Genomic DNA, 12,782 nt, shown 5'->3' with positions numbered 1-12,782 from the left:
TGAATTGCATTAATTTGATTCCATTTTCTCTCTTTCTCTCCTCTCCTTCTCTCTTTCTCTCCTTCCTTCCTTCCTTCCTTCCTAGTTTGACTTTTCAAGATTCTTTGGGATCTGGGTATTTCTCCAGCAATAAGATTAGGCCATCGCATTTCTTGCTACTTTTTGGGATACGATGCTCCAGTAAAATCAGTCCCTTCACCCTTTTAAGAACCTTCATATGCCAACTTCTTTACCTCCCTTCTTTTGATGTGCAGCTTGCCTGGAATGCCTCCTCTCCCGACTTGAATAACCTCTCCCTCACTCTCCAAAGCCTTTCTTCTTCATTCCAGATCATCATGAATGTCCCTTCCTTTTCAATTTGGATGTTGCTTTGAGCCTCTATCTGTGCATTACTCGGCACTTCAATACTGACTACCCTGAACAGTGTATTGTTGACTTGCATGCATCGCCCATCACTTTTACGATCAAATTTAAGCTCCTCATGGGCACAGATCTTGCCATGCTGGTTGTTGCCCCCCACAAAGTGGAGTAGTATACATACCCCAGCTGATACTACTTAGAAGGTTTAATCTGAACTCAGGGGTGCCTGGCTGGCTCAGTTGGAGGAGCACACAACTCTTGATCTCCAGGTCATGGGTTCAAGCCCCACACTGGGTAGAGAGATTACTTAAACAAAAGAAAAAGAAGGGGGGTTTTGAATTCATATGTCCTTATAGGTACAATAATTTAATGTTAATGAATCACTAAAACTTGAACAGAAAAGTTTCCTGACTTCCTTTTAATGGGACTTCAGAACCAAGTTATTTTTTACATCTACAGGGAATATGGAAAGTAACTATATAAACTTCATTTTAGGATTTGCCGAAGGTCTTTCAAGTATCTCTTTCCATACAACCCATCTTTCCATAGATCCTCTCTTGCCAAAGCATGGATGAACAGGAAATCTTAAAGCTAGTGTCAGTAGCTACAAGACGTTTCTGAGCCATCCATATTAAAGATTAACTTGATATGAAGACAGTGCTTCTGTAATAATAAATGTTATATCCGTGTAGAATATGTTATTTTAAAAAATTAGTGGAACTCAAAATTTTCATGACTCCCTGAATGGTACAAACTGACACATACCACGTTAAAGTCTTGGGTAGAAGATTCGGTTAGGAAATAGAATAGCCTTACCTTTACATAATCATATATGCATCTTTGCAAAATACTTTGCGCCTCCAGAGAAAATGTGTTGAAGGTAAGTTTAATTAGTTTGTTTACAGGTGCAGTGATGACCCAGATGCAGTTTAAATTCTTGTCGTATCTTCCATTAGAGTCAGAATCAGGAGAGGCAAGGGTATTATTTGAACCTGTCAGATAACCACCACATCCTTGCCGAGGCCCTGCATTAAAACAAAGACACGTCACTGTGCAAACCAAAGAGAACAGATCTTAAATTTTATATGGAGAGTTAAAAAAAAAAATCACATAGTTTCTATTCTGCGGACACTTGCATGAACATTATCAGATGGTGCTCTGGGCTTCAGGGGGCTTATGTGAGCGTTGCTCAAGCTTGCATTAGCTTTTTTGTTACTTATTTCCTTTCTGCTCCTGTGAGTCCCCCTTCTAGTTATCTAGAAAAGTGGGGAGCCATATTTAGTTTTATATGCATTTTTAGAACTGTTGATGGGATTTATTGAAGCTTTTTCTATTCTTGAAAAATCCAGTTTTTTAGAAAATAAGGTGTTTTCCATAACAAAACATGTGGAAACCATGAACATATTTTATTTCTATGTTCTACTTTTATGAACACTATCAGATTGAAAACTGAATTTATGAAGAATTTACCCAACATTCCAAGATAATTGGCTCCCAATAAACCTTTTATGTAAATTATATGTTAGAAAGAGGCTGGAGGTCATTTAACACTACATACATTTAAAACTACAGTCCAGGGGCACCTGGGTGGCTCAGAGGGTTAAGCCTCTGCCTTCGGCTCAGGTCATGATCTCAGGGTCTTGGGATTGAGCCCCGCATCGCATCGGGCTCTCTGCTCAGCAGGGAGCCTGCTTCTTCCCCTCTCTCTGCCTGCCTCTCTGCCTACCTGTGATCTCTGTCAAATAAATAAATAAAATCTTTAAAAAAATAAAAATAAAAAAATTTAAAAACTACAGCCCAGTTTATATTAAAACATACTCTATATTTGAATTTTTTTTCCCCAAAAAGGCAAACTGAAAAAGAGCTTTAAGGGCAAAAATAAAATTAAAAAAAAATTCTACTTTGAAATAAAAACCTTAAGATTCATAATAAAAATATAAAAGAGAGATAAAAAAATCCTCTCAAGAAGGAAGAATGGTCAACTATGAAAAAATATGGAACAAAATCCTCAGAATATAGGACATAGTTTTGTTCATTTCACAGTCCAAGGCAATACTTCTGAAATGATGTGAAAAGAGCACAAAAGGAAGACGAACTTAGTGATGATTTTTGAAACCATAAGCATGAACCAAATTCAAAATAACCCTAGTAGGAAGAGGGGTTAAGTAGGTGCTCAAAGTAGTGTTCATAAAGCTTACATTCTGCACAAATATAGATTATTAGTTCCAAAATTAAATCTCACTGACATTGGCCTTTCATTTATTTTTCTCCTATTTATCTGTTAACGGTGAAAAGATTGCTTGCAACATTAGGGGGCGCTAAGATTTTGGCCTTGGAGCTTGGCAGGAAATGGAAACAATGGCAGCCTTTCTCACAGGCAAAGTATGAAATTTGTGGCGAGTTTTTCAGGATAAGCACATTACTTAGTAGGTCAAACTGCCCTGTCCATAGCTTCAAAGTCAGATAAAATGATAGATTATTAGCACAATCAGATGTTTCCTGGAGTTGAAAAGCTTCCAAAGGCCCAGTCCTTGATAAATCCGTAGATGGTATATAGCACAAAATTATTCTGAAACCAAAGCAATGCCCAATGCTGAACCACATACTGCTAATGACTCTGCTCACATGAAATAAGCCTGCAACCAAAAGAAAGAATTGGAGTTTGCATTGCTTTTATACCCATTGTGGACTGATTGTTACTTAAGAAAACCACTTAACCTGATATACAGAGCTGGGAAGAATAATGACTCAGGGTATTAATGAATTGACACATGTATCTATTTATTAAATATTTTTTTTCCCTCATAAAAAAGAGTTTTTTTAGGATTTACTTATTTATTTTAGAGAAAGATGGAGAGAGCCCACGGCGGTAGAGGGAGGGAGCAAGGGGCAGAAGGAGAGAGAGAATCACAAGCAGAATCCCCACTGAGTGCAGAGCCTGATGCAGGGCTCGATCTCACAACCCTGAGATCATGACCTGAGCTGAAACCAAGAGTCAGACATTTGACTGAGCTATCCAGGCACCCCATTAAATACTGTTTTAATAGTGAAAGAAATACATTTAGTATTGAGGTGGGAAAAGATAAGTGGTAGTCCAACAGCAGTGATAAGACATACATAAATAATGATAATACAATTCAGAAAAAAAAAACCACACACACACAAAAACAGTTACCGTAAAAGAGGCAGGGAAGTCTTGTGAGTTTTGCAGGAAGGGACAGATTACTTTAGGCTATGACGATGTAGAATGTCCAAGGAAGAGGTGACATCTGATTTGGGTCTTGAAGGATAAACAGGACAAGACTATATAGAACTGGGATTGATACTGCCAATTCCAGGCAGATGGAACCTCATAACCAAAGATGCAGTGGACAAGAATTTACATTATAGGCAGAGGAAAGCATAATTCTCTTAGTGAGTACTCCAGAGTCCGCTGAGGACAAGAAGATTGGGAAACAGGATGGGCTGTTCTGCAGAGGGCCTCAACTGCAGGATGATAGAACTTGACCTTGAGACTTGATTCTGTGGATAACGGGGATCTACCTGAAAGGTTTTTGATTAGAGGAGTAGTAGGGTCAGAATGTCCTTTCTAAACAATATGATGTAAATATATTTCTGGTAGCAGCATTACATGGAAGGGTGTAGGACTGGAGGAGATGAGACCAGGAGAGAAGACATGGCTACAGTCTGGGCTGGAGGCAGCAAGGGCACACAGTAAAGAGTTGGAGGTTTGTATACCGGAAATTAGTATTGTTGGGCTTTACTCTATGAATGCATCAGTTTTAAAAATTAAATGTTATTTTTAAAAGTTTAGACTATATTATCACTCCTTGTTTATTAACTGTTACTAATAATAAGGGCAAGATGACGATTGTATCTGGGTACAGTGGCACCATTATACACACTACTACGGTACTGATGTCATAAGGCAGACACACCCTCCCTCCCTCCAGGGAGCCCAAAAGCAAGAACACAAAAGTCATTGGTGTGTGCTGCCACAGACTGATGGGTAGCTTGGATGATTCTTAATTCTTTAGCCCCTCTCTTTGCAGTACATTAGAATGGACACAGCATGCTTTTCTGTCCGCTTGATGTTAGGCTTGGCCAAGGGACTGGTGGTAGGCCTCAGAATATTAATGGTCTTGAAGCAGGAATAGGTCTTAAAGGGGCTTTGTGTTTTTTGGTTCGTGCTCCCATGCTCCATCCACCGAGAGCTCGTGTCTGGGGTGGCTGCTGATGGAAGAGAAAGTGGATTCACACAGTGCAGACTTAGAGCCAGCCAGAACTGTGAAACCAAGTGCAATCAACCCGTGGCCTGGAACAGGCAGACAAACCAGTTTGTCGACCCATCAGTGATAAAAATAAATTCTAGAGGGATAAGCCACAGAATTTTGGCTGGTTTGTTGCACAACATTACTGTGGCCATAGCCGATCAATACTCAAACAGCTTGTTTGAGTTGTTAACTATAATAGAGCATGTTGCTTAATTCATAGAATATATACACAGAACTTAAAAAAAGGAGAATTAACATTACCATCAGACAATCCTGGCCAAAATATTCAAATATTTGAGGTGAGCATAACATTATGTGAATGAATTATATAATTCATACTATATTTGAATAATATTATAGGAGTAATAGGCTATATGAGGGCATAGTCAAATAATTGATGTAAGTGTAACATTATATGAGTAAAATCCTTTCAGTGTTTGTTTGGTGCAGTAAATGGTTATAAATGCTCTAATTTCCCCCATTTTAATATTTAAACATAGTGCAACTGCTCTTTGCTTCTCCTCCTCCTATAGCAAATATAACCATAAATGTATGTCTTTGGGGAAATATAGAGACAAATATTAACAAAAGAAGGATCTTTACCAAAAAGTGCTTTGCCACATTACTAGTTCTACATTTCTATATTTCAACAATAAGAGGACATATCGGAAAGAACTCTGTGATCATGAAATAGTTTCATACATAAGACACTAATATTCGTTTACTATACTGATATTTTAAAATTTCCCTCATGATCTGTTTCATCAGTATCAGCCCTTAACCTTGACATACTTAGCTTTATAAATCCATCACCTTTCTTGTCATTACACACATTCTTCCATCCAGCAAACTCCCATCCATCAGCACCTTCGTCAGTCATGCTCAGTCATGACATTCCCCGTGTCCAAGAACAAATGTCACTCTAACCGTCTTCCCTAAAATTGGAAATACTTCCTACAAAAGAGGTACTTCTTTAGAGAAAGACAATGTTTGGCTAAAGAAATACTGGAAATAAAAGCCCGTAGTAAGGAGTGAAATGTGGATCGAGATCTACTGAATTAAAAATCAGTAACTAAATCCTAAATTCTTTCCCTCCGACAACTCAGCTTCAGAGTGAAGCACAAGACAACATAAATCTGACAAAGAAAATTAGTTCTTTTACCCAAGAGAAAGCATCTTGAAGCCTTTAGTGGAGACAGGTTCATTTCTAAATAGTTATCGTGAGAATGGACATTTTTGTGGCTGACGTTTTATTGACGTCTTCTGGATAGGATCTCTATCTGTCTCTGGACCATCACTACTTGGACACATGGTGAATGGCAAGTCATCCTTACAGATAAAGACTGGCCTGACTTTGAGCACTTTCCTGTTTCTCAGTGAGCCAGCTGGAGCTTGAGTCTGTAGTTAAAGGAAGCTGACCAAAGCACAGGAAAGAGAACATAAACACATTCAAAGGTGGTGCTTTAGGGAAATGGGGGTGCGCCAGGACAGCTTCCCTTCAACCACACAGGACACAGGGTTAGAACTCCATAATCTTTTCTTTGAATAGATCTTGCTGTGATTTTCAAAGCTGCATTATTCAATTGCCCTAAAGCAGAGAATTCATTTTTAAAAATTCACCTAGATTCCAGACAAACTGCTTTGTCTTTTTATATGAAAGCAAACTGGATTTATTTTTCAACTCTCTAACCTCAAACATGTATAACCTTTTAGGTATTATATACATAAGTTATGCTAGAAAAACAACATAATGGGTTTTGTAACATGAATTGCATGTTTTGATCTTACTTCTTTGTTTTTAGTAACATCACTCAATTTGACTCATTTAAAAAAATCCTAATTTGAGAGCCAGCCTAATATAACTTAGATTGTGTACTTAGTCTAGTAATATTTGGGAAGCCTAAAACTAAAATACTACAAAAAAAGGTAATTCTAAAGACCAATCAGTAGCTACAGTCACTAGAAAAAGAGCAATATAGTGTACAACAAATTTAGGAGAAGTTTATCATTATCTTTTTACTAATTTTGCATTATTCAGGTATACTTTATGTATGTATCATCAGTCCCAAGGCATTTCATTTGAAACTCTGAAATTTTGAAAATGATCTGCTAGGCAAAATAATATGATCATATCAATACATGTAGCAAAGGATTTAACAAGATCCAACGTGCATTCATGACAAAAATTCTCAGCAAACTAGGAATAGAAAGGAATTTTCTCAACTTGATACAGAACATCTATGAAAACCTACAGCTAACATGATAATGGTGAAAAACTAAATGTGTTCATCTTAAGATCAGGAAAAAGGCAAGGATTTTTTTTCTCACCACTCTTATTCAACACAGTATTGAAATTCTTAAGTGTAAGAGGTGAGAAAAAATATATATATAGACTGGGGAGAAAGAAATAAAATTGCCATTATTTTCAGAGGTAGAAAATCCCAAGAAGTGAGAAAAAAAAAAACATATATTATAGACTGGAGAGAAAGAAATAAAATTGCCATTATTTTCAGATGTAGAAAATCCCAAAGAATCTACATAAAAATTCCTAAAACTAGTAAATAAGTTCAGTAGAACTCAAAATATAAGGACAATACACAAAAATCAGGCACATTTCTGTATACTAATAATGTACATGTGGAAACTTAAATTAAAAATACAACTGCTACTCCTGAAATCAATATTACACTGTATTTTAACTAACTAGAATTTAAATAAAAAGTTAAAAAAAGTAAAAGTAAAAATGCAATTGCTCTAAAGAAAATGAAATCCTTAGGTATGCACTTCATGAAACATATACAGGATCTGTGTGCTGAAAAATCACAAAATGATGAAAGAAGTCAGAGAAGACCTAACTAAATGGGGAGACAGACATATTCATGTACTGGAAGACTTGACATAGTAAAGACGTCAATTATTCCTAAATCGATGCATAGGTTTAATGCAATTCTTATCAAAGCCCCAGCAAGATCTTTTTGTTTATATTAAAAAAAATTATTTTAAATTGTGTATGGAAAAGTATAGGCCCTAGAATATTTAAAACAATCTTGACAAAGAAGAATAAAGTTAGAGGAATCATTCCACCTGATATTATGGCTTCTTATATAGCTAATCAAGACAGTATGATATTGGTGGAGAGTTAGACACATAGATTAATGGAATAGAAGAGAAAACACAGAAATAGGGGCACCTGGGTGGCTTAGTTGCTTAAGAGTCTGCCTTCAGCTCAGGTCATGATCTTGGTGTCCTGGGATCCAGATCTGCCACCTTCAGGTTTCCTGCTCAAAGGGGAATCTGCTTCTAGCCTCTCCCTCTGCCCCTCTCCCTCTACTCATGCTCATGCTCTCCCTAGCTCTCAAATGAATAAATAAAAAAACTTTAAAAAACTCCACAAAAATAGACCCACACAAATAGGCTCAACTGATTTCATTTACAAAGCTGCAAACATAATTCAGTGGAGAAAGGATAGTCTTTTCAACAAATATTGCTAGAGCAATTGGACATTGAGAGGCAAAAAAAAAAAAAAAAAAAAACCCACTAACTTCAATCTAAACGTCAGACCTTAAACAAAAATTAGCTCTAACTGGATGATAGACATGAATGAAAAATGTAAACCACAAAACCATAAAACTTTCAGAAGAAACCATAGCAGAAAATCTTTAGAACTTTGGGATAGGCAAAGAGTTCTTAGCCCTGATACCAAAAGCATGGTATATAAGAAGAAAAATTGATAAACTAGATTTTATAAAAGTTAAACATTTTACTCTAAGAAAGGTCTTGTTCAGACAATGAAAAGATAAGTTATGAACTGGGAGAAAACATTTGCAAACCACACAGAATATATATAGAATGGTCAAATTCCAACAGTAGAAAAACAAATAGTCCAATTAGAAAAGGGACAAAAGATATGAATAGATATTTCACCAAAAAAGACATAGACTTGACCAAAAAAAGCACATGAAAATTGTTCACCATTAGGGAAATGTCAATTGAAATCACAGTGAGATATTAATATATGCCTATATAATGGTGAAAATTAACCCACACATACATACACAGAGAGAAAGCTCACTGTAGAGTATAGTACTCTACAATGGGATGATGGGGGATAGGGAGTGCCCCAAAAATACGGCCAGAGAAAGTGCTCTACAATGACTTTCTAGCCAAAATGTTAGAAATCAGATGAAAGGGGTACCTGGGTGGCTCAGTGGGTTAAGCCTCTGCCTTCAGCTTAGGTCATGATCTCGGGGTCCTGGCCTCCAGCCCTGCATTGGGCTCTCTGCTCAGCAGGGAGCCTGCTTCCCCCTCCCGCTCTGCCTGCTTCTCTGCCTACTTGTGATCTCTCTCTGTCAAATAAATAAATAAAATCTTAACCAAAAAAAAAAAAAAAAATCAGATGAAAATGGAGGAACAGCATCTTAAAGTGCTGAAAGAAAATAAATACCACACTAGAATTCTATATTCAGAGAAAATATAAGACAAACTAACACCATTTTTAAAAAAAAACAAAAAAAAAAAAAAAAAGTTTTAACAAAAAAAATTGCACAAAATTAAAAAAAAAAAAAAATCACTAAAAAAAATTCTTCAAAAAGAAAGAAATTGGTCCCGTAAGGAGGAAGGGAAATTCAGGAAGGGAAAAAAAAAACAAAAAACAGCAATGTTGATACACATAAGTACTACTTGCATAAAGCAATAAAAATGCTTTATGTTTAAAATATAAGTAGAGTTAAAATAATTGACATTAAATAGCAAAAAGACAGGAAGGAGATAAATGGATTTAAAATGTTCTAAGGTTCTTACACTTACTATGAAGTGGTGAAAGGAATAATTTTAAATTAGACTCTAATGAGTCAAGGATGAATGTTGTAATCTCTAAGGTAATCACTTAAAGAAGAGGAACAGAATGTATAAGCAATGACTTAAAAAGGAGAGTGACAGAAACCAATTTTTAAAAGCCCAAGAAAGGATAAAGGAATGTAAGAACAGGCAGGACCAAGAGAAAACAAAATACTATGGGTCCATTTAAGTCCAATAATGTTGGTGATTTCATTAGTTGAAAAAATATGAAATTCTCAAATGAAAGACAAAGTAAAACAGAACCTAAATAAAATCTTCAGGATAGGAAAAGTTCGAAAGTGGCAAGATTGGAAAACTACACCAAGCAAACACAAACAAAAAGAAAGTTAGGGAAGTGATACTAACTTAGAAAAAAAATAGACTGTAAGACAAGAAGCATTTTAAAAAATTGCATAATGATACAAGTCAGTTCACTAGGCATATATAATAATTTTAAACGTGTATGTGCCACACTGCATTGCCTCAAGGTAAAAACAAGCAAAACTCTATCCCAGATCCTTCTACTAAGCTTCTAATTCTTATATCTGATGAACTATGGGACTTGAGCTGGATGTCTTAAATGCACCAAAATCTCCATACCCAAACACAAAATCATTATTTTCTCCTACAAAACCTGATCTTTTCCTGGTAATTTTGCATTTAGATGGCTGTATCACCAGAAAGCATCACTACCCTGTTCAAAGACCTCTGTGTCCCATTGATTCTACATCTTTCTATGTCTTTTATTTTTACACTTCACTCATCATTTCCTGCCAAAACAACTCTAGTACTTTCCTAATTTTCCCTGCATAAAATGCCACCCCTACTGCAAAACACCATCCATACAGGTACTAGAATGTGCTCTTTAAAACAAACCTATTAGATCATTGGATCTCCAGCTCAAAACCATTCATGGTTCCCCTCTGCCTGTGATACAGGGTCTTCTGGACGCAGCTTCTGTCTATTTCTGCTCTCACAGCTCCCATTGTTCTCCACCTCATGCCCCAGAGCATTACCAAATGACCCGAGGGTCAGTCTGTAGCCTCTGAAATGGGATGCACCTGCAACTTTGTACATGCTTTTCCTTCTCTGTAGAATGCTTTCCCAAGGATTGCCTTCTCCTCCTTTCAAGTTGCTACAATCTATGGCTGAAATGTATGCCGTGCTTAATGAGTGCCAGGGAATGTTTTAGTTTAATCTCACCACAGCCCTGTCAGGTAGTCACTACTAGTGTACCCATTTCACAGACGAGATCATCAAGATTTAGAGAGGAAAAGTGTCCAGGTCAGACTTGTTGGGATGGACAAGAACTGGATTTTTTCCTAGCAAGTCTTCCTCCAGAGTTTACACACACACACACACACACACACACACACACACTCTCTCTCTCTCTCTCTCTTTTTTAAAGACTCCATTTATTTATTTGGCAAAGGAAGAGAGAGAGAGCACAAGCAGAGGGAGAAGCCGGCAGAGGGGGAAGAAGTACCCTGGCTTTTCTGCCTCCACTGTCCTTTGCACATACTTCTGTCAAAAAGCATTTATTACACCAAATTTACAATTACTTACTAACTCATCTACTTGAATGAACCTCTCAAGAATAAGGACCTTGTTCATTTCATCTTTGTATTCCCAAGGAGAAGTTCATTGCCTGCACAGCAAGTAGCTGGTGAATATTGTTAAATAAACAATGAAGGAATGAATAGAACATGTAAATCGTTCTTATACGGATCTTTGCATCTAACATACGTATACAAGGGGAATTCTTGGAGTTAAATATGCTTCTTGATTTGTAAAGTTGTTGTTACATTATGCACACATTTTGTCTATGTACATGTATGTACATACTTATGTATTTTTTTTAACAAAATGGCATGTTTGTCCTATGGATTAACCTGTTTTTAAAGCTAAGTTACTTCATTTTTAGCACACATTTAATTGCCAAGAAGCAACTCACAGGATAACAATAAAAATATCACTGAAAGATTTAAAACATTGCCTAAGAGATAGTATTTTCATAGGAAAATGCATCTTTAGTGAAAAATTTGCAGTGATAAATGATGTTAGGTCTATTACTTAAGTAAATTTAATTTATGAGTATTAAATTCTAGCAAGCAGAGCAAATTTAATCATTTGTAAAATACGGGATACATTAATGTGCTGACTCCACTACCTAAAAGAAGTATGACTTAGACTTCATACCTATCAGAATGGTTATTATCAAATAGACAAGAAATGGTAAGTGTTGACAAGGATATGGAGAAAAGGCAACCTTCTTGCACTGTTGGTGCAGATAGAAGCTGGTACAGCCACTGTGGAAAACAGTAAATTTCTCCAAAAGTTAAAAACAGAACTACCACATGATCCGCCAATCCCATTTCTAGGTATTTATCTGAAAAAAAGAAATATACCAATTTGAAAATATATGGGCATTCCTATTCATTGCAACATTATTTACAATAGGCAAGATACGGAATCCAAGTAAATGTCCATAAGTGGATGAATGGATCAAGATGATGTTATCTACATACATACATACACACAATGGAATATTATTCAGTCATAAAAAATGAAATCTTGCCATTTGCAACAACATGGATGGACCTAGAAGGTATTATGTTGGTGAAATAAGTCAGGCAGAGAAAGACAAATACATATGACTTCACTGACATGTAGAAATTAAAATAAAAATAAATGAACGAATGAAACCAAACAAACAGACTCAGAGATACAGAGAGCAAATGAATGTTTGTAGGAGTTGGGGAACTGGATGAAATAGGTAAAGGGGATGAAGAGGTACAATCTTTCATTTATAAAACAGGTAAGACTTTGGGATGTAATGCACAGCATAGGGAGTATAATCAATAATATTGTAATAACCTTGTATTGTGACAGATGGTAGCTAGACTTACTATGGTAACCACTTTGTAATGTATATAAATATCGAAGCACTATGTTGTGCACCTCAAACTAATACAATATTTGTATGTCAATTATTTTTCAATAAAAAATAAAAGAAGTATGACCTTACTTACTTAACATTGACAATTACAAAATCGAAAGTTATGAAATTTTTAAAAATTTTCTGTTTAGAGAAAGAAGCCTTAACAGCAACATGCTCAGTCATAAAATAGATTTCGATACTGAAGAGGTGGAATTCATAAGACCAGAACCAGATTCCCATAGCTTTAAAATAACAATTTAAACAGGGACACAGAACTACTCTTCTGTTCTTGCTGATATATTAGCTTATGCATCGTGCTATGGATATTTCCACTTTTTTAGCTTTACCCTGGGACATTGTGATGTCTTCAT

General features: G+C 36.1%; 1 protein-coding gene across 1 annotated transcript in view; it reads right to left on the bottom strand.

The window, feature by feature from the left end:
- CUBN (cubilin) overlaps positions 1-12,782 on the bottom strand; it is a 256,824-nt gene that overhangs the window by 21,682 nt on the left and 222,360 nt on the right. Inside the window, exon 60 of the mRNA XM_032880903.1 lies at positions 1,177-1,385. Within this exon, the coding sequence (XP_032736794.1) occupies positions 1,177-1,385 (209 nt within the window). The remainder of the gene's footprint in view (positions 1-1,176; positions 1,386-12,782) is intronic.

Source organism: Lontra canadensis, unplaced genomic scaffold, assembly GCF_010015895.1.
Source record: "Lontra canadensis isolate GAN:19392208 unplaced genomic scaffold, GSC_riverotter_1.0 scaffold72, whole genome shotgun sequence".
NCBI classification, from domain to species: Eukaryota; Metazoa; Chordata; class Mammalia; order Carnivora; family Mustelidae; genus Lontra; species Lontra canadensis.
Note: the sequence above shows the minus strand (reverse complement) of the source record. Positions and strands in the feature narration are given on the sequence as shown.